At 40.0% G+C, this 20,539-nt stretch overlaps 3 protein-coding genes and 1 non-coding gene across 4 annotated transcripts; 2 read left to right on the top strand and 2 right to left on the bottom strand.

The window, feature by feature from the left end:
* Positions 1-115: 115 nt before the first annotated feature.
* NCU15299 lies at positions 116-188 on the bottom strand. The gene has a single exon. It is a non-coding gene; the product is annotated as a tRNA-Lys (tRNA).
* Positions 189-371: 183 nt separating this feature from the next.
* On the bottom strand, positions 372-3,060 carry NCU02321 (hypothetical protein). The gene is made up of 4 exons (XM_954327.3): positions 2,333-3,060; positions 1,757-2,270; positions 1,589-1,694; positions 372-1,536 (listed from the first exon to the last, which is right to left on the bottom strand). The coding sequence occupies exons 1-4, from the start codon at positions 2,702-2,704 to the stop codon at positions 480-482; spliced, it is 2,049 nt and encodes a 682-aa protein (XP_959420.3). The 5' UTR covers positions 2,705-3,060; the 3' UTR covers positions 372-479.
* Positions 3,061-15,051: 11,991 nt separating this feature from the next.
* Positions 15,052-16,785, top strand: NCU02322 (mannose-6-phosphate isomerase). The gene is made up of 2 exons (XM_954655.2): positions 15,052-15,652; positions 15,723-16,785. The coding sequence occupies exons 1-2, from the start codon at positions 15,350-15,352 to the stop codon at positions 16,650-16,652; spliced, it is 1,233 nt and encodes a 410-aa protein (XP_959748.1). The 5' UTR covers positions 15,052-15,349; the 3' UTR covers positions 16,653-16,785.
* Positions 16,786-17,220: 435 nt separating this feature from the next.
* NCU02323 (hypothetical protein) lies at positions 17,221-18,126 on the top strand (the record flags this gene model as incomplete). The annotated part of the gene is made up of 1 exon (XM_954656.3): positions 17,221-18,126. The coding sequence occupies exon 1, from the start codon at positions 17,344-17,346 to the stop codon at positions 18,124-18,126; it is 783 nt and encodes a 260-aa protein (XP_959749.3). The 5' UTR covers positions 17,221-17,343.
* Between the last annotated feature and the right edge of the window lie 2,413 nt (positions 18,127-20,539).

Here is a 20,539-nt window from a genome sequence, read left to right as displayed (position 1 = left end):
CAAAAACACCAAGAACACCAAAAAAGTAAAAAAAAAAAAAGAGGAAAAAAAAATGAAGGGGAAAACAGGCAAAAAGAATCTGATGTTGTTCTCAGATGAGAAACATCGGGAATTGAGCCCGACGTGGGGGTCGAACCCACAACCTTGAGATTAAGAGTCTCACGCTCTACCGATTGAGCTAGCCGGGCAGCTTTTTGACGAAGCTGCCATTTTGATTGGTTGGTCGTCTGGTAATGTAGGATTTGTAACTTATAGAGTCATTGCTGAATCATTACTAGGTACCTACATGAATGAGTACCTTGGTCGAGAAAGAAAGAACAAACTCAAGATAACTACGAGTACATTCTTCCGGAACTTCGTTCATTTCCTTTCCCAAGATAACAAAAAGTGTTCTGAAAAAACGACCTGAAATAAGAAGTAGAAAATTACATGAATAAAACAATAAAAGAAGAAGATCAAGAAAAAAAAACACAAAAAAACTACCAAGCCTCCCACCTCTGCCCGCCCATCGCCACCAACCGATTAAACAACTCATCCCTCAACGGACACGCCGTCACTCTGAACCTCTTTCCCTCCATCGTCACAATCTCCAGTCCATCCTTGACCTCCCTCTCCATACTCCAGTCCACCACAATCTTGGCCTTCCATCCATACCCGCCCACTTTCTTCAGTTCCATGATATCCGCCACTGCCACCGTCCACATTGGCTTCAGGTCCTCTCTCTCTTTACCCGCAATCACCGTCGTGCTACTCTCATCCTTCTTCGCAACAAATGCCACGCTGGGAATGGTCGCGGCGGTGGAAATGTAACAATGTCCCTTCTTGCCTTCGTAGCGACAATCAAATCTGACTGGACCCGAAACGGGGATCTCGTCCTTGGGCGGAACGACACCCAGGCGGTCCTTGGCGTGGTGCGCGCCCAGCTTGGCGCGGACGTGATCGGTGGCGCCGCCGGTGTGGACTACGCCGGCAGTGACGTTCTTGATCCAGCCCAACACCTTGTGGGATTTTTTAGTCTGCTTGTTCTTGGGGTGGGAGTCGACGTCGAAGCCTGCGTCTCGCAGGTCGTCTTTGGGATCGGTGTGCGCTGCTTCGTCTAATTCCGAGGGAGAAGCTTCAAGCGGGTGGGCGGCTGCCTCAGCGCGCATTTGGGCTTCCGAGTCGAGGGGTGCCGGGCCGTTGGCTGGGTCTTGGACGGGTTGTTCAATTACCCGCGGGACAGGGGGGAGAGGTGCCTTGTTGGCTTCGCCGATGCGTAGAAGGGTAAGGGTCAGCTGGGCGTTGGTGGGGACGCCCTTCAGCAAAGTGTTGCGCAACTCGAGGAGCTTTTGCCAGTCGGGGACGACGCGATTGAGGTATTCCATGCCGGGGCGAACGACGGGGTCGCCAAACATGCCGAAGCCGAGGAAGAAGGTGAGGGATTTAACAAACATATATGAGGTCACGAAGAGGGAGGCGCCAAAGAGGGGGATTACGAGGATTGCTAGACGTAGACGGTGCGTGTCCTTTGGGAAGGGAGGGGTAGGGGATAGGGCGCTGTTGGCCGGTCAGTAAATCCTCGGTTGAAAGAGAGATCGAGACAACGTACTTGGCCAATCGCTCCCAGTTGTCACTGATGTTACCAATTACTTGCATAACAGGTCGAAGTTTGGCCCACATGGCCAGTTCCATGGGTTCCTTGGTCTTATCCTGGACTGTATCCTCCATGTTAGTAGTTGCGGGTCAGAAAACAAGAACAAGATGCCAAGGAACTCACCATCTCCGGCAGGATGTTTACCAGCCGCACTGCTCACAGCCAGCTCTGCAAGTCCGTGGACCAAGTTGTCCGCTTCCTGCTCAACCGCCTCACCCTTGTGATTCTCAGGGGCACCCGTAGCACTGTCCTTGCTACCGACAGTGCCTGCCCACGGCTTTTGCACGCCACCCGTCTTGGAGTCAACAAGGGCAATGGGTGCTGGCGGGAAGAGCAGCTCGCGCGTAGGGGGATGGACAATTAGCGCAATGATCACGCCGGTAATGAGGGGCATGATAAAGTCAAACAGCCAGGCGACAAAGTAGACTCCAGCAAACCAAGCCGTTCGCTCCTTCTCGCGCCAGGACCGAAGGCGGGCAATGTGCTTGACGGCAGCGAGGATGCCGACAACGACGGTGGTGTAGAGACGCTCGATGTTAGCGCGCATCTTGTCGGGGGAGAATTCCTCCTCCTCCGCCGTGTTGAGGTCCAGGCCACCGGGCACGGGAGTGAAGACTGCCTTTGTGTGGATGATTTGCTGTTACAGTGTTAAAATGCGTGTGCTACATAGCTAGACATACTTGTAAGAGATTTACTTGCCTTGTTGAAGCGGCGGACGAGCATCCATAGCTCTTCATTGTCAATGCCGCCAACCAGAGGGGCCGCGATCTCCCGCTTGGGTTCGTTCCAGCCCAGGTTGCTAACTTCCTTTTCGGTCTTGAGCTGGGCGGCGCCCTTTAGCTTGTGGTCCTCGGTGGCCAGCGCATGAGAAAGAGTGTGGCCATCTTCAAGACCGCCCGCTGACTTGTCAAAGGCCTTTTTTGATTGCAGGATATCTTGAGCATCTTCGGCGGGCAGAGGCAGGAGATCCTGAAGCCCTGTTCCAGGACCCGTGTCGCCGGTAATGGGGTTTTCTTCCTTTTCCCCGGTGAGAGGATCGGTTCGCTTTTCCGTCAAGTTTTCGTACAGCATGATGGCGAGTTTCGTCACCACATGTGGTGATTGTTGAAGGGGCTGTTAACTTTCCAGGAATAATGAAGAAAGGAGTCGTCTTGATGTTGGAAGCTTGGGAAGCCTGTTGGGGTCTTTGGAGGGGGAATGTGATACTTGGATGGAAAAGTCCAAGACACATGGACGGGGTCCAGCCGATGAAATGCAACGAAGTAGTTCTAATGGGTGGGGGATCAGCCGTCAATTATCCCAGCATTCCGACGGGGAGAGAGACGGGAGGGAGGTCCAGGCATGCCATGACGACGGGGGTCTGGAAGCAGTGCTGTACTAGTGTAGGGTTGGACACCTCAGTTACGTGTAAGTGAAGGACCTACGACTCCCGCCCGTCCGAAAGGGAAAGGGCAGAGGTACCTCTACTCACTAGGTCGACCTGACTCCCACTTCAGTTATGACATCAATGGCGCCAAGAAAGGGGACCGCTGGAACCATTATGGTAAGGGACCTGCCACTGCCGTGTGACGACGGGACGCGCGGAGGGGTGTTTGTTAGTGCAAAGCTGGCAAATTCCCAGGGCTCCGGATCTGCAATGCCAACTTCGATTCAGCTTCGTATCCCAACGGCTTCTCCATCGATCCGGATTGCTTGTTTTTTGGCCCATGTATCCACGTGGAATTATGTTTGAAGCCTTTTATAGACTCGTAGATGCAATTCCGGGTATGTTTGTCATCCCTCTTGCCTGTCCGGTGCAGTGTACTGGGGCAAGCAAGCATCGGCTGTGCTAACACTTATACGTCATGCAAAGCCGCTGCATCAAGTGGCCGCCAGCTGCAAGGAACCATCCGTCAACAGGGCACTACCGCGTTCTACACTAACAATCTCCTGCGGTAGACTGACATTGGCAAAACAGCACACGATGCTTTGTTCTCGTTCGGGGGTGAAATCCAAATTGACAATGGGTGATTAGGCGCCAGTAAAAATTGGTTGTGCAGGCTACGGCTCGCTTAGCTGCAACCGCCCTACTACACCATGAATTTCGTTATAGATCTTTGTTGATAACGTAAATATCATTAGATTCTCGTCGTTTATTTGAATCTTTTATACTTTTGAAGCTATCGCCAGAATGCCCATCTCTTTCAATACCCCCACGAAGGCTCATTTGAAGGGTTTCCTTCATTTTGCTCATTTTTTGGAGAAGAATGAAGGCCGTATATATACCGACGGTTAGTTCGTTAAGATATATAGTTGTTATCGAAATACCGTTAACCGCATACGTTACGACTGCGACTTCCGAACTTCTCCGTTGATATATAGGGAGAGTTGCGGTAGAAAACGCAAATTAGGACCGGAGGAGACCGGAAAGATTATTCAGATGTATAACGAGTATCCTAATGAAGCACCTAATCTACTATGGACCGCCCAGCTAGCTAACGCTTACAATATTGAAGCTACTAATAATACGATTCGGTCGGCAATAAAGTAATTAGAGTAAGTAATTCGTTATTACTTAGAATAAGTTAATTTTAATTCGGATTTAGATATAGGAAGTTCGTAGCCGACACTGAAGAATATATAACGCCTAAGAAATACAAAGTCAGGGTTAGCGAATATCAACAACGACTTAAAGAATTTGATTAAGAGGATTTTCTAAAGATACGATACTAATATAGACTGCTTGTGCCTCAAAGAACAACCCTGCTTTGATGCAAAAGCATTGATATTATTCCTGTGTAAAGCGTGATGCAGAAGGAAGAATCAGGAAGAGTGGGAGCCGCACGCAGATGGATTGATGTAATTTATTTGGGCGGACCCACCTCCTTATCTTATCGCTCAGACCCACCCTGCAGCCCGGCAGGCGGGCTGGGCAGGGCGGTCAAGCGACCTGTATGCACTGTCAATTACTGAGCTAATCTACATATATGAAATGGACCGTATCAGATACTCTAATAAGTCTCATTTCAATTAGAAGTAAAGATCTATAGGTCGGTAGTATATCTCGAGGAAGCGGGGTAAACGATACGAACCTAAAAATATTAGGGAATGTCCAGCTCCGGATGAGGGTAATAACTATAAAGTATACGTATAGGGCGCTATCGGTCTAGGATTTAAATCTAAGCTAGTTAGATACTAGACAACGAACCAAAATAGAAAGATAAGCCGGAGAGTATACCTTAATCAGATCTTAGATCCGGTTATAAAGACGTAGCTTAATGAAGGTTATAATTTTATATTCGAGGAAGACAACGATAGTAGCCATTGTGGGGGTATTATTACGATGTAGAAGGAAGAAAACGGACTTCGTTATTTCTTTAATCCGCTATACTCTCCCGACCTTTCTCCTATTGAAAATTATTAGAGGAAGCCGGACCAGTATATCTATTCGAATACCCGGTTCTCGGAAACGGCCGATGAGCTTTTTAATTGGGCAAGGGAGGGGTAGGAGGAGTTGAATTAAAATACGATTAATAAGTAGGTGAAATCGGTCTGTTAACGGTATAAGGATGTAGTTGAGTTGGGGGGTAAAATGATCGGTCGCACGATGCCAAAGAAGGATGACGAAGGGGAGGAGGATTAAGACTAGTATAAACGATAGTAGATAGCTTCATTTCTAAAATACGATAATAATAACGAACTTAATACTTTGAAAATTATAGTAAGATGTAGTGGTTTAGGTATGGTGGGGTTGGTTGCAGCTAAGCGAGCCATAGCCTACACAAGCGATTCTTACTACCACTTAGTAATTGTTAGGAACGTAGGCGAAAGGTAGGCTGAGGTGACTACGGTCGTAGCCACACGTAGGGAATAGCAATTTAGGGGTCAATCTAAAAATATATTGATAACTACCGACTATAATAAACTACGCTCCGTTAAACCTCTTTTATACCTATACAAACTCTATCCATCCGTTAACGAGTACTATAGAACTTCATACTAATCTAGCGCCTTAGCGCAATACCGGATTATCCTTTCCGCAAACCCAACCCGATATAGGCATTATTATTAATAATCCTACATATTAATTAACAAAGGGGAATAGTAGCCGTTGAAGTACTTCTATATCCGAACTCTTAGCCTCTTAATACAACCCCCCCCCTTATAGGTTCCATCCTTAAAACCTTCGCAATTTAAAGTAAATTCTAATTAAATAGCGGAGGGCGTTAATATTATATTATTATAGCGTTATTAAACTATATTACCAGTGAAGGTACAATATCTTTACCCCTTAATTTAGGTGAACTATTACTCGTAATAACCGCCAACGCCGTATTCCGAATATTATAGCCGCTTCGCTACCGGCGAACCGTCCACTAGAATATTAATATTATAATATTCCTTCTCTTAAACCCCATATACAAATACGAAGCCGCCCGCCAGAACATCAGCATCGTAATATCTATTCTTACGAATTCCAAATACAGATACGAAGCCGCCCGTTAGAATATCGGTATTATAATATCTATTCTCCTAAATTCTAAATATAGCGAGTTATCTATTAGAATATTAGTATTATAATATTTATTTTTACGAATTTTAAATGCGGATACGAAGCCGCCTACTAAAATATTAATATTATAATATCTATTCTTATAAGCTCTAAATACAGCAAACCGCCCGCTAGAATATTAGTATTGTAATATCTATTCTTACGAATTCCAAATGCGGATACGAAGTTACCCGCTAGAATATCGGTATTATAATATCTATTCTTATAGGCTCTAACGCGGATATAAAACCGATATTAAATTTAAAGTACTAGCGTTCCGCCTACTAGAATATTAGTATTGTAATATTTATTTTTATAAACTCTAACATAGATACAAAACTAGTATTAGATTTAAAAAATTAGTTAGGTTCCCGACTATTACTAAAACTATTATCCTATAGGCGTATAAAGTAGTAAATATTATTTTTCTTAACGAGGAGTGCTATATTAAACTTAAGAGCGTTAATAAGTACCTTAGAATACTAATATAATTATACCCCGTAGTTCCTTTTACCGGATATTCTTTATTATCCGCATTCGTAGCGCTACCTAATACTCTTGTAGGGCACCCTCTATTATTTACGCCTACTATATAATATTTATATAATTAAATCCCGAAACTCCTTTCGTAGGTTACTTTCCTATATTCGTACTTATTACAACCTATTATAATATTTAAATATAATCCCCCTCCTTATAAATTCTATCCTTAGGACTTTCGTTTCCTTCCTTCACTTTTTATAATTTTATATACTATTTCCTCTATAAACCTCCTTTACCCGCATTATTCCTTCTTTATTACCTTCCCGTTACCTTCGCTTTATTCTTTATATTACTCCCTTCGTTTTAATAATACAATTCCTAACTACTATCTCTACTCTCCTTACTACAATCCGAATTACACACCTTTTTATTTTCTATTTTTTTCTCCTACCTTTTTACTACCGCCGCTATTACCTACTCGTTCTATCCTTCCCCTTTTAATTATCGCCTTCGTCTTATCCTTCTATTTACCCCCTTTTACTATTTATATAACTATTTAATACTCTTTTTACCTTACGTTATTCTATATTTACTTACTTAAAATTATACTCGCCTACTTCAATTTATATTTATATAAGGACTTCCTTCTTTATTTATATAACGTCCCTTCCGTCTACCTTCTTTACCTCTCCTCTCTTCTTCTTCCTATCCTTACTTTTATAATTATATTTACTACCCCCTCCCTTAGTTCTATAGCTACTTCAATTACCCCTTCGCCTAAATTAGCCCCCGCTATAGACGTATATATTTTTACTATATACCTACATATTAATCCCCACCTCCCTTATAAATCTAATTAATATATTCGTTTTTCCTCCCTATTTTTTTTCTTTTCGCTCCGTCCTTTCCTTCCTCTCGCTTTATACCTATAATTAACCTCTATTCAACTACTCCTTTTTTATCCCTTAATAATATCCGCCCCCTCGCCTACTTAAAATATAATATTACTCTAACCTAAACATTTACTAACGCCCTAACTTTAAACCTACGCGAAGTATTCTAATTAATTAATATATATACCTACTAAACTAAAGGTACGCTATTTTCCCCCTATCGTCTTTCTTATTTTTTTTTTTTTTTTTTTTTTTTTTTTTTTTACTAACGTTTTCTCTATCCAAAATTCAACAAAAAATTGCAATATTCGCTATCGCTACGCCGCTATATACTCGAAGTCCCTTATAGTATTCGTAATTTTTAGAACAATATATAGGATATAGCGGTTAAAATTATACGCCTTACTAATACCGGTAGCCCCCTACCTACCCCCCTCTTACAATAATTACATCGGTCCGCAACAGCGTTTTAAATTACAATATAGGCGCACTTTATTAATAATAATCTCCCTACAACATTACTTAATATACTCCAAGCTAGGAACTTTAATTGTAAGGGCTACTTGAAATTTAGTTACTATAGTATCGGTAATATTAATATTAATATTAATCCGGTAGCCCCTATTAGTAATCCTATTACTAATAATAGCGGCTCTCCTATAAATATCTTTACACTAAATACTCCTACTTATATCCCCCTTTCCCCCGGTTATAATTATAGTCCTTAGTATTAAATAATTAATAGGAGGCTAGCGTCTATAAATAGGAAATTAAATAAATTACTAGAGTTTATAAAGGAAGATTATAAATAAATAATATAAAGTAGTATTTATAAATATTATTAATAGGCGTAGTAGCGCGTAGGAATATTCCTCCTAAGGTTATAAGTTCTAATTCTATATTAATAATAGCGGACGCTACTAAGGATTTTTTTATTTAGGGCGATAATAGAAAATACAAGCTATATTCTACTTAGCGTCTTATTAATATCTTACATTAAATTAAACTACCTTCCCCTCCTATTTCTCATCCTATTTAACATCTTTACTTTATATCTCCGCCTTACATTTCTATTTTTACCTATCTACTTTACATCTCTACTCTACCTCTCTACTCTTATATTTCTACTTTATATTTTATATTTACATTTTTACATTTACATTTTGCACTTCTACTTACATTTCTACTTTACAACTTATATTAGCATTTAGCGTTTCTACTTACATTTCTACTTTACAACTTACATCAACGCTTTATATCTCTACTTACATCTCTATTTTACAATTTATATCAGCGTCTTACATTTCTACTCTACGCCTCACATTTACATTTTACGTTTACATCTTACATTTACATCTTACATCTTACATTTATATTTTATATTTATATTTTATATCTTATATTTATATCTTACGTTTGTATTTTATATTTTACGTTTGCGTTTTATATTTTACATCTACGTTTTATATCTTTATTTTATAGCTCTAATAATTACTATTCTCCTTCTACTATTTAGCTAACCCTTATCAATTTAGTAATCGGCTTACTACTAGTATACTACCGCTATATTTTCTTAGTTTCGTATTTTTTAAGTAGGTCCGGGTAATTTATATCCTCTTATAAAACCTACGAATTTTCATTATCCGGATACCCCTTCTATTTAACCTAAAATTAACGTTAGTAACTAAATTTACAATATTTTATAATTACTTTAATTTTATACTAAATATTATCCTTTTTAATATTTACAATTTCTCTTTACAGCGCCGCTGTAGTAGGATCCCTATAATATAATTCTAATAGAATAATAGGGAATACTAAGTAAATTTAGTAATGTACGGGGAGTATAAATTAGTATACTATCTTCTTCTTTCCAACGACCTTAGTAATTTAAAAGGGTCCTAAAAATTTATTTATTAATTTAGTACTTAGGTAGCATTATTTAATATACTTCGTATTAAATAAAACTTAATTTCTAATATTAAACTCCTTTAACTTCCGAATTTTATTATATTATTTTATATACCTTTAATTAATAACCTCTAAAGTTACTACGATTTTTAACTATTTACAAAGTAATTTATTAATCCAATTAGTAATTGCTATTGGAAGGACTATCCTCCGCCCTCGCTCCGGATTTGCCAGTCCCTAAAGATAATACCCGAAGAGTAGTTTTAAAGGGGATTTTCTAATAGTAGTATAGAAATAATTATTATACGTTTATTATATTAGTATAATCTTTTTAACCCAATTGATTTACTCTATATTATAGAAGATTTAAAAGTATAATTCTAAATTCTAATTTTACCTCTCTATTTATCCGTCCGTTTAGGGGTACTAAACTATATTAAAATATTTATAGATATTTAGGAGTTCGTAGTAAGTCTTTTAAAATTAGTTTATAAAAAGGCTACCTCTATTTAATATAATAGAATCTAAGAAATTAAATTACTAAAAAATATTTCGTTAGAAAAGGAATATAAATTACTAAGCGTCGATCGTTTTCTACGTAGGGATATATAAAGCGTATTTAGTAAAATAGTTAATAATAATAAAAATTATATTATAGGTCCGATTAAATATAGGATTAAATAATTTTAGTACTCTAGTAATAAAATTATACGAAATATCTTACTAAAGGATAGTAAGGATAAATAACAACCTTAATAGCCTATATAGTTAGTAATTGCGAGGCTTAGCCTTCTAGTACGTTGGATATTCGTAAATGTATAATTTAACGTCGGTTGTAATAGTAGGCTAGTAATAGAATTAATTAATATATTTTAATATTTTCCTTTAATTTAAATATCCGGCTATTATTGTATTATAATAGGCGTAGAATAGTTCGGCTTATATTTATTCTGGGATATAAATTTAGTATTAATATTATAAAGTTCTATTTTCCCCTATCTTCTAATTCTTCGCTTATCTCCCCCCTTTACTATTCTTCTATATTTCCTTAATAATAAATAAGTCCTCCTTCTATACTTCCAATAATTATTATTTTAATAATAGTAACTACTCTTTATCCTTCCGTACCTTCGCTACTATTGTATATCCGTTTAAATTTCCTATAATAATACCTTTATTTTCCCTTTTTAATTTAGCAACGGCCTTATTTATAAACTTTACCCTCTTCCTTACTACTCTATCCTTTCTACTATTACTTTCAACTTCCTTTTACTTCCTTTCCTCCTTATTTAATTTACCCTCTTTCTATAAATTCCGCCTTTCTTCTTATAATTTAACCCCTTTATCCTCTAACGCTTAACCTTCTTCTATTTCGCTTATATTCTATTACTATTCCCTCTCTTTTACTACTATTCTTTAAACCTCCTTTCTAATTAAAATTATTTGTCTTACTAGTACTCTTAATACCCAACTTTCCTTTATTACCTAACCCTTCTCTTCGCCCTCTTTAATAACCTTTATTAATAGGTAATCGCCCCCTACCTCCTATTCTTCTCCTTATAATTATAATTTCCTTAATAGCCTATTTACTAAATTTAATTTTCTTAGATAATATTTAATCCTAAAATTATACGCTACTAATTCTAATACCTATTAATTCTACTTTACGTTAGCCTACTCCTTCTTTCGAAAATATTATAGGTTTAAATAATTTATAATTATTAAGAATAATTTATTTATATATAATAAATATTACTTTTACGCCTTTAGTACTCTTACGATTATTAATAATTCTCTATCCCTAATTTTATATTTAATTTCTTCCGGCGATTTCTTCCTCGAAAAGAAAGTTATTAGGTACTATCTATTACTATACAATTATATAAGAACCACTCTAATTGTAAAATCTAATACGTCCGTCTCTATTCGGATTTATAATACTAGGTCGAAGTAGTATAATATAGGGGCTTCTTAAAATAATTTTTTAAATTCTACAAATACTTCTTCTACTTCCTTAATAAATTCGAATAACTTCTATTTATTCCCCTTTAATAATTCTATTAAAGGTATAATTACTTTAAAATATAATATTATAAAACATTAATAAAACCCTATAAACCCTAGGAAAATTTAAATATTATAAACGTTTATTAGAACTTCCTATTTTATAATTACTATAACCCTCTCTAAATCTATCGATACGCCTTCCGGGGAGACGATATATCTTAAGAATAATACCTGCTTTATATAAAATTCGTATTTACTTAAATTTATATAGAGGTTACAATTTTATAGCCGTTAAAAAATTTCCTTAATATAATTAATATAGTTTTCTTTATTCTTACTATAAATTAAAATATTATTAAAGTAAGTAATATATATTATATTTATTAGCCCTACTAATGTATTATTAATATACGCTTAAAATATTACTAGCGTATTCGCTAATCCTATTAATATAATTAAGAATTTATAGTACCCGTACTTCGTACAAAATACTATCTTCTCTTCGTCTCCCTCTCAAATCCAAATCCTATAATATATATTCTTTAAATCTAACTTTATAAAAACTTTAATCGACGATAACTAATTTAGAATTTTTTAAATAAGGGGTAATACTATTCGATTTTTCTTTATAACTTTATTTAGCGCCCTAAAATTGACATAGAACTTTAATTTTCTACCCTTCTTTAGAACGAAAATAATAAAAGCGCCCGCTAGGCTAATAGAGGGACGAATTTACCCCTTTTAGAGTACTTCCGCTAGCTATTCGTATAATATTTCTAATTCTTTAATATTTAATATATAAATCGGTTTTTAAAGTGCCAATTCCCCTTCAACTAAATTAATATAATATTTTAGCCGATTGTATTAGGGTAGGGGTATAATTAAGGCTTCGAATACCGATTGGAACTCTTTATACTCTAGTGGAATAATCGGCTTAAAGATAGCAAGCTTGCCTTTTATTTCTTTTAGTAATTCTAGGGGTTATAGTAGTATTAGTTCTACGGGGGGTATTAGAGTAGGGTAAATATTATTAAGGGTTATTCGAAGAATTTTTATTAGGGGGGTAGGGATTAAAGGCAATTCAGCTAACTCTATTATAACGAATAGGGTCCTAAGCTTTAATATTAAAAATAAGAGGATTTTAAATAGAATATTCGTATATACGGGAAGGTAGAAACCCTCTTCTACTTTTACTATTTCTTAAAAGTTTAATAGTAGAATTAAATTCTACTATAGCCCCGCTAAGATAATTGTAGCGTTATATACTTCCTTCGCTAGTACTATATTTAATACGAGATTACTAGCTTTAATACGAAATTGAAATGATTATCGCTGTTAATTAATATCGGAATTCTACTTACAAAATTAAAAGTAATTAAAGATAACTTCTACGGCCGGGGATTTAACTATAGTAAAAGTAATTTACTTTATCCGCTTAGTATTATAGGAATTACATATTTTAATAAAATAGGTAATTATATTATATATAGGAATAGGCCGAAGGGAGAAATTAATAAAACGATAGGGTATTAAATTAATTTTTATATTCGACGGGAATAAATACTTACTAATTAAATTTAACTCCGCATCCGAATTTATTAACCCTCGTATACTCCACCAATCTCTATAAATCTTTACTAATAACTTTATTTTTAAATATATTTACAATCTACTTATATTATTCTAAATAATTATAGTTACTACTCTAACCGCAATCGGTTTAACGTTCGCTCCGTATAAGGGAATACTTATAGGGATAAAATAATTCCGTACTAAATAGCTAACCTAATTATAATTATAATAAATTTAATTTAGGTATATTACTATAAAATAGCCCGTTATACTATATTCGTAACAAATATTTAATAACTTCGGTTAGGTATATTAATTATATATATAGCCTTTCTAGTAATAAAGGGAATAAATAAAATTAGGATTTATTTAATAAGTAATAGGGGGGCGATGGGGAAAATCGGAGGGGTTATTACTATAGAATAATTAAGAAGGGACGTTCGAAGAGGAAGTAGAAGGGTACGAAGATAAAGAAAACGACGGATTATACTTTAAAAATATTTAATTTTAATAATATAATATAAATAGTTTAATACTCTCTAAGCTTTTTAGCCGTTCTATATACGCTACTATTTTATTTATTATATTAATACTAGCCGTCGAGAGGATACTTTATTTAAAGAGAGGGCGTAACCGGTTAGCCTAAGTAATAACCCGAATATATTTTAGTTAATTGTATAATAAATTAAGTTCTTTAATATAATAGCGGTTATAGAAGTTACGAACGGTTTCTAAAGCGCTTTACTATATATATTCGAATTTATTAAAAGTAAATTATTTAATAGCTTAAGTATTACTATTATATTTAGTCTTTAAGAAAGTATAGAGGTCGTTCTACGTAAGCGTATTACAAACTGTATTGTACTTAAACTTACTATAGAGAGTTAATATATATTTAATTTATACGTTCTTAGGATTACCTTCGATATAATTAATAGCGAATAAGAGGGAAGTATAAGGGTATTTTTAAAAATACGTATCGATATTATAGAAGTAATTCCGCAATTATAAGAAATTTTCGCCGGTAAATTTAGTAATATTATATTTAAAATAATATTTAATACGGGCCAGCGTAGCTATAGTTAGTAAGGGAGTAATTATAGTAATAGCTATTAATAAAGGAGTAGTAAGGGGATTTATAGTAGAAATATAAATTTAATTATAAAAGAGGTAGTCCTAATAATAAAACCTAGCGGGGATAGGAGGGTAATTTCCTACGGAATTTTATTCAGCGAGGCCTACGAAAGCGAACTATTCCTATTAGGATATATATAAAGGGAAATAATTAAAGAGAAGTTTAATTATAGTGAATTAAAATTCGAATAATTATTATTTATATACAAATTTATCGGCTTTAGAAATTTAGAAGTACAAATAGGGAGCCTAAGGCAATATAGAGGGGTAATTTTTATTATTATCTTCTTCGACGGATTTTATAGTAGGTTAGTATTATTATAATAAAGGCGGAGGAGGTTGAATCGTTTTAATTATAGTAATTATAAGGGTAGTAGTACGAAAGGGACAAAGAGTAATTTTAGCGGTATAAGAAATAGACCGGCTACTATATATATATATTTTAATAGTACCGATTTAATTCCTAGAGGAAGAACTATTAATTTATTAGGAACGTAGGCGAAAAGTAGACTAAAGTAACTATAGTTGTAGCTATACGTAGGGGACGGCAATTTAGGGGTTAATTTAAAAATGTATTGATAGTTACCGACTATAATGAACTACGCTCCGTTAAACCTCTTTTATACTTATATAAACTCTATCTATCCGTTAACGAGTACTATAAAGCTTCGTACTAATCTAGCGCCTCGGCGCGGTGCCAGATTATCCTTCCTACGAGCCCGACCTAATATAAGCGTTATCGTTAGTAATCCTACGCGTCGGTTGACGAAGGGGAGTAGTAGCCGCTGAGGTACTTCTGTGCCCGAGCTTTTAGCCTCCTGACAGTGATCTAGTTGGAGAATAGAATTTATGTTAACGCGAATGTTTTTCGGATGAACGCCAAACAAAGCTGAGCATAATAGACCAATGGACCTACAGTTCATCTGATGATGTCAGGTACAGACATAATTGTTAAGGACTGATCCTCGGGCGGTCCCACTTACAATGGCTGCTGGCAGAAGTGATGACGACATACATTTATCTTGTCCGTTAACAGCAACAGCAACACCACGCATGCCTCGATATACCCGTTGAGACGAGACAACTACTCCATTGCAGTCTTACAATTCGACTTCCTGCATCCAACTCATACTGCCATTCCCGCTGAAAACGCCATCTAACCCGCAGCACCGTCACCTACGAACCATGACCGCCACCACCACCACCGCCCGCGTCTTCCAGCTCACAGGCTCGTGCAACAACTACCCCTGGGGCAAAAAGGGAAGGGATTCGCTCGCCGCTCAACTATGCGCAAAGACCGACAAGAGCTTCCAGATCAAAGATGATGACTTCTACTCGGAAATGTGGTTCGGCGATTATCCCGACTTTCCAGCAAAGAAGTTCGATACTGGAGAGCTTTTGAAAGACATCCTCGAAAAGAACAAGGAGACGTTACTGGGAAAGAAGGTCATCCAGAACCTCGACGGCCAGCTTCCCTACTTGCCAAAGGTATGGTTTGGATGTCCTGCTTACTTCGACCTCGTTTTGATATTTTGTGCTAACTTCCAACCCCCTCCAGATCCTTTCCATCGCCAAAGCCCTCCCGCTCCAAATCCACCCCAACAAGGAGCTCGCGACAAAGCTCCACAAGAAGGACCCCGAGAACTTCACCGACCCCAATCATAAGCCCGAAATCGCCGTGGCCCTGTCCAAGTTCGAAGTCTTTGCCGGATGGAAGCCTCTTTCCCACATTGTGCCTCTCTTCCAGCTTTCCTTCCTCCGCCAGTTCGTTCCTGCAGGGACCACCGACACCTGGACCGACGCTACCCTCCGTGAGATCACTCGAAGTTTGCTCAAGGCCGAAGAGGGCACTGTCCAATTCATCGCCCAATCCCTCCTCAAGACTCCCAAGGAAGATCTCGGACCCAAGAATGACTACATCCCCGATCTGATTCCTCGTCTACAGGACCAGTACGGCCCCAAGGACCCCGGAACTCTCGTCGCCCTTCTCTGTATGAACTTTATGGTGCTTCAGCCCGGTGACGCCATCTACATCCCCGCCGATGGAATCCATGCCTACCTGTCGGGTGACATTGTTGAGTGCATGGCCCGCAGCAACAACGTGCTCAACGCCGGCTTCTGTCCTCCCGCCGACCGCAACAGCTACGATCTGTTCGCCGAGACACTCACGTTTGAGGGGCACACCGCGGCGGACATGTTGCTGCCGAGCAACAAGAGCGAAAAGAGCAAGGAAGGGCACACAGTGGTATATAAGCCGCCCATGAGCGAGTTCGATATGCTCAAGGCTGACCTAGGAGCTGGGGAGAGCGACGAGATTGCGCCGAGCGACGGGCCCGGTGTGCTGATTGTTACAAGTGGCCAAGGGACCATGTTGGCCGGGGGCAAGACATTTGACTTGAAGGAGGGATCCATCTTCTTTGTGGCACCGGATACGACGGTTGTCTGGAAGACCGACAAGGGGATGCAAATCCACATGGCAGTTGTTTGAGGAGCTCAATTCTTATATACTGTAAATATCTTGTTTTTCTACCCTGTTAAGCCCAGGGCAGAGACCTTTTGTTTATACCACTGGTGCCATGTACCAAATCTTCACCTTTGATTCGAGAAAACCGGATGACTCGATGTACTCGCCGCTGTTTTTCGCTTCTTGGATGTTCTATACTCTCCTGTTTTCTTGATATCACTAGATTTTCTGTAAATTTGTTTTGGGCTTGATTGGATACATGTTCGTTCTCAGACACCAGAAGGAGCTATTGGATACAAGTTGAGTATCACCAAGCAACTATTACTGCGGTGAGCATGTACTTCTCAAACATGCCCTTGCTTCTCCCTTCGCCTTCCCTTCGAAGTCAAATTATCCAACCACAGTGGCAGGAGACACCTGTGGACACGATAAGATGCTACAGTTACGATGATAGGAGCGAGCAAAGTTGTTCATGACGTGATTGTCGGGTGGATCTGCTCCTGTCATGAGAGACGGGAGATATAAGAGTACAACTTCCCGGGGCGATGACCCAGATTCTAGATAACCTTTAACCATCATTCTTCTCAGGTTCCCAATCTCATCAGCGGGCCATATCCCACCCCAACAGTCGTTCTACCGTACATTTTACATTTTACCTATCTTCGACCGTACTGGTCCAACTTCTTTGACAGCGGTCAATTGCTACCCCCGCGAGATGTCTCAGCATCCGAGCCATGACCCAGCGGGGTCTTCATCCGGCCAGCAGCAAAGGAACAGAGATAGAAAGAAAGCACCACCATTCTTCAGGAACTACAATCACCAGGATCCGAACTTCCTGGTTTTTGAATGGCCCTTTACAACTAGTCATGATGATCCAACCAGTTCGTCGTTTGGCGGATGGCCGAGGCAATCAGGAGTCCAAACTCAACCCACAGCCGATACGTCTTTGACTTTTCCAACCCAGGATCGCTCCGGTATGGTAGTCAGTGGCACCGGAATTGGTAGCCTGATTGATGGAACAACTCCTAGCAACAGCATTTGGCCTACGAGTAGCGTTTCCCAGGCAGCTCACCATGTGCAGTCACCGGCACAATCATATGTGAAATTTGGGGACATCCATCCGTCAGGTGCTGGAGCAGGAATGAGGACCGGACAAATCGCGGGGGATGGCCAGAACCCACACTTTCATCATGAGCAGGTATCGCCCGAAACATTCGTTCCTCAGTCACAGTCGCTAGACTCCAGTCCGTTCTTATTTCCTGCAATGTCCGAAGCGCAACAGCAACATGGCGATATCGGACAGAATCCGAGTCTTGGATACCAGCAGCCTCGGACACCAACTGCCGAGGGGAAGGGCCCATTTTACAGCAACCAAGAATACGATGCCTCTTACGGTAACGAACGTGGCCACGATCTGGAACCAAAACATAACAATTCCCAGGAAAGACACGTGGCAGGAAATAACGTTAATGGTCAGGTGCAGAACACTGTGGCCTAGGAAGGTCAACTCGACTGTCCAAGCAATAATGGAACTGCTGGAGAAGGCTTACCTACGGAGCCATCTGACGTGAGAGATCAACACGACGACAAGGCTTCTAGGGCTGAAACAATTGTCGACACAACCGAACAGGATACTCAAGGCCACCAAACCGGAGCAACAAATGCCGGCTTGGATAGCACCATTCCTCAGTCTAGGCCTAGACTCTGGTATTGTGTAAAATGCGGCAAGGATTTCTCAAGTAGAACTACGCTATCAAAACACCTCAAGTGGAAATGTGGGAAATGTGATGCAGCTTACGGATGTGGCATCCATCTGCGGCGTCATTTCCAGGTGGAGCACCCCGGTCAGAGGAGAGTTTTGGTGAATGTGGCCAGGGTACAATTTGTATGCCGCTGGTGCACCGATAAACCCTGCGAGGGATCGAAGTCCTTGTCCATTCACACGCTAAAGTATCACTATCTTGATGATGCAGTTCGCTCAGATGCTCCCTGTGTGTGTCCAGAAGAGGGCTGTACAGAAATCCAAGATCCATTACCAAGGGATACAGTATGGATGCACATGATTTCGAGGCACGACCACGTGTATTTTGATTGCGATCCTCTATGGATACCAGAAGCACCTGACAGGATGGGCTATATGTGTCCATTCCGACACTGCTCCAGAAGAGTTTATTCGTTGAAGGAGCTAAGAAGACATGTGAAGAGCCACGAGAGCCGTAAAGCCATCACTCAAGGGGCACAAGTGGCGCCCGTGTCACAGCCCGAAGATTCGGACAGGCTTCGTAATGGAGAAGAAGATGAACGACTTGTATCAGATAGTGATGGAGCAAACAACGGTCCGGAAGACGAGCCTGAGCAGCATCCCAGCCGAGAATTGCAACATCAAGAGATAGAGTCGGTCCCACTCTCTGAGTCTTCAAATGCTGGTACCAACCAAGCAGGCACACAAGCCCAGGAGAGCACACTAGAGGGAGGACAAGCCCAGCCACAGAAGCAAACACCCGTCAACTCTACGTCTACCGAGTTCAGATGCCCAGCATGTGGTGTAGTGTTTTCTAGCAATTTGCGACGATCTGAGCATATAGCCTGGTTGTGTTCGGCGAGCCCTCGGACCGAAAGACGTAACTCGCCAGTTGGGGTGTGTTGTGAGCAGAGTTTTGGCCACCGAGACTGTGAGACTTTCATTCCCCACAACATGGAAGCGATACGGCAGCATCTGAAGAGTCAACACGATATATCCGACGCAGAGTTGGCAGAGGTGGTCCTGTGTCCTTTTGAATATTGTGGGGAGCCGTGTATGGGGAAATATGCAATGAAGCGGCACGTTGCTGCTGAGCATGATAAGCTGGACATGGGCATACCCGAGGGCTGCTCTCTTTGTCCCTTTGAAGGATGTACAGATTTCCCGTTTCAAAATGCCGAAGAACTACAGAAACACCTGGACTGGTGGCACGAGGGCAAGGGTCCGGTTGTCTGAACGGTGTGCTTTGGAGCTATAGTCCTGGAAAACATCTCCTCCCACGAGGGGGGACATGGAGGGAGTCAATGGTTGGCAATGCTTATCCAGCGAAGTATGATGTATTTTTCTCCTTTACTGTTCTTTGAGACGTCAAACCTGGGTTGTTGACAATGGGCTGGGGTTGATGATGTCTTGGTCCGTTGGAGGTGGAAAGACGGGACTCTGTCCATGACGGAAAGCGAAGACTGGCCTCGCTGTATACAAGGCATCCAGAACTTTTGTCTTTCCAGATTCTAAACCTTTTCCCTCACATGATAGCGTATTAAGAGTACAATCCATTGGTGTTCAAGTACCCCCAAGCTATGTGCGATGTGGATAGACGATACCTAGGTATTCATATGTTGACCTGAAGGAGGAGATTTCAAGCATACCCGCACTTTCCTTTTTGGGCGATGTGATGTAGACATGGACCAATGACATGAGCGCATGCCATGTACCTGTCGCCGACTCGAACCCCACCTGTGATCCACTCATTTTTGAGTTCTTGTTTTTTTCCACCTCGGACATCCAAGGCACTCGCCTTTGTTTCCCAAGAGTGAAGTAAATAAAGAATCGCTTTACCATCCACTCGCTTACTTTGTTCCACACTTTCTATTGTTAAAGTTACTCGACGATACCTCCAGCCACCGAAATGCCAAATCCGGAAGAAGAGGGCCAGGCGCCCCCATTCAAACAATAGCGACCACTGCCATCACCAAAGCCACAAGGTTCAGCAGCGCTGTCAAAGACAATGGCCGCCATCTTTGTTTGTCATGGACCTGGACGAACAATGAAACACACCTACCCAGAAGATGGGATGGTGAACAACGCGGGGGAGCCGTCGCTCGCTCCAGTCAACCTCCCGATACTTAGGAACAAAACATCGCAACCACACCACGTTCGGTGAACAGCC

This window comes from Neurospora crassa, linkage group VII, assembly GCF_000182925.2.
Source record: "Neurospora crassa OR74A linkage group VII, whole genome shotgun sequence".
Classification (NCBI taxonomy): domain Eukaryota; kingdom Fungi; phylum Ascomycota; class Sordariomycetes; order Sordariales; family Sordariaceae; genus Neurospora; species Neurospora crassa.
The sequence above is the reverse complement of the archived record's forward strand: the minus strand, read 5'-3'. Positions and strand labels throughout refer to the sequence as shown.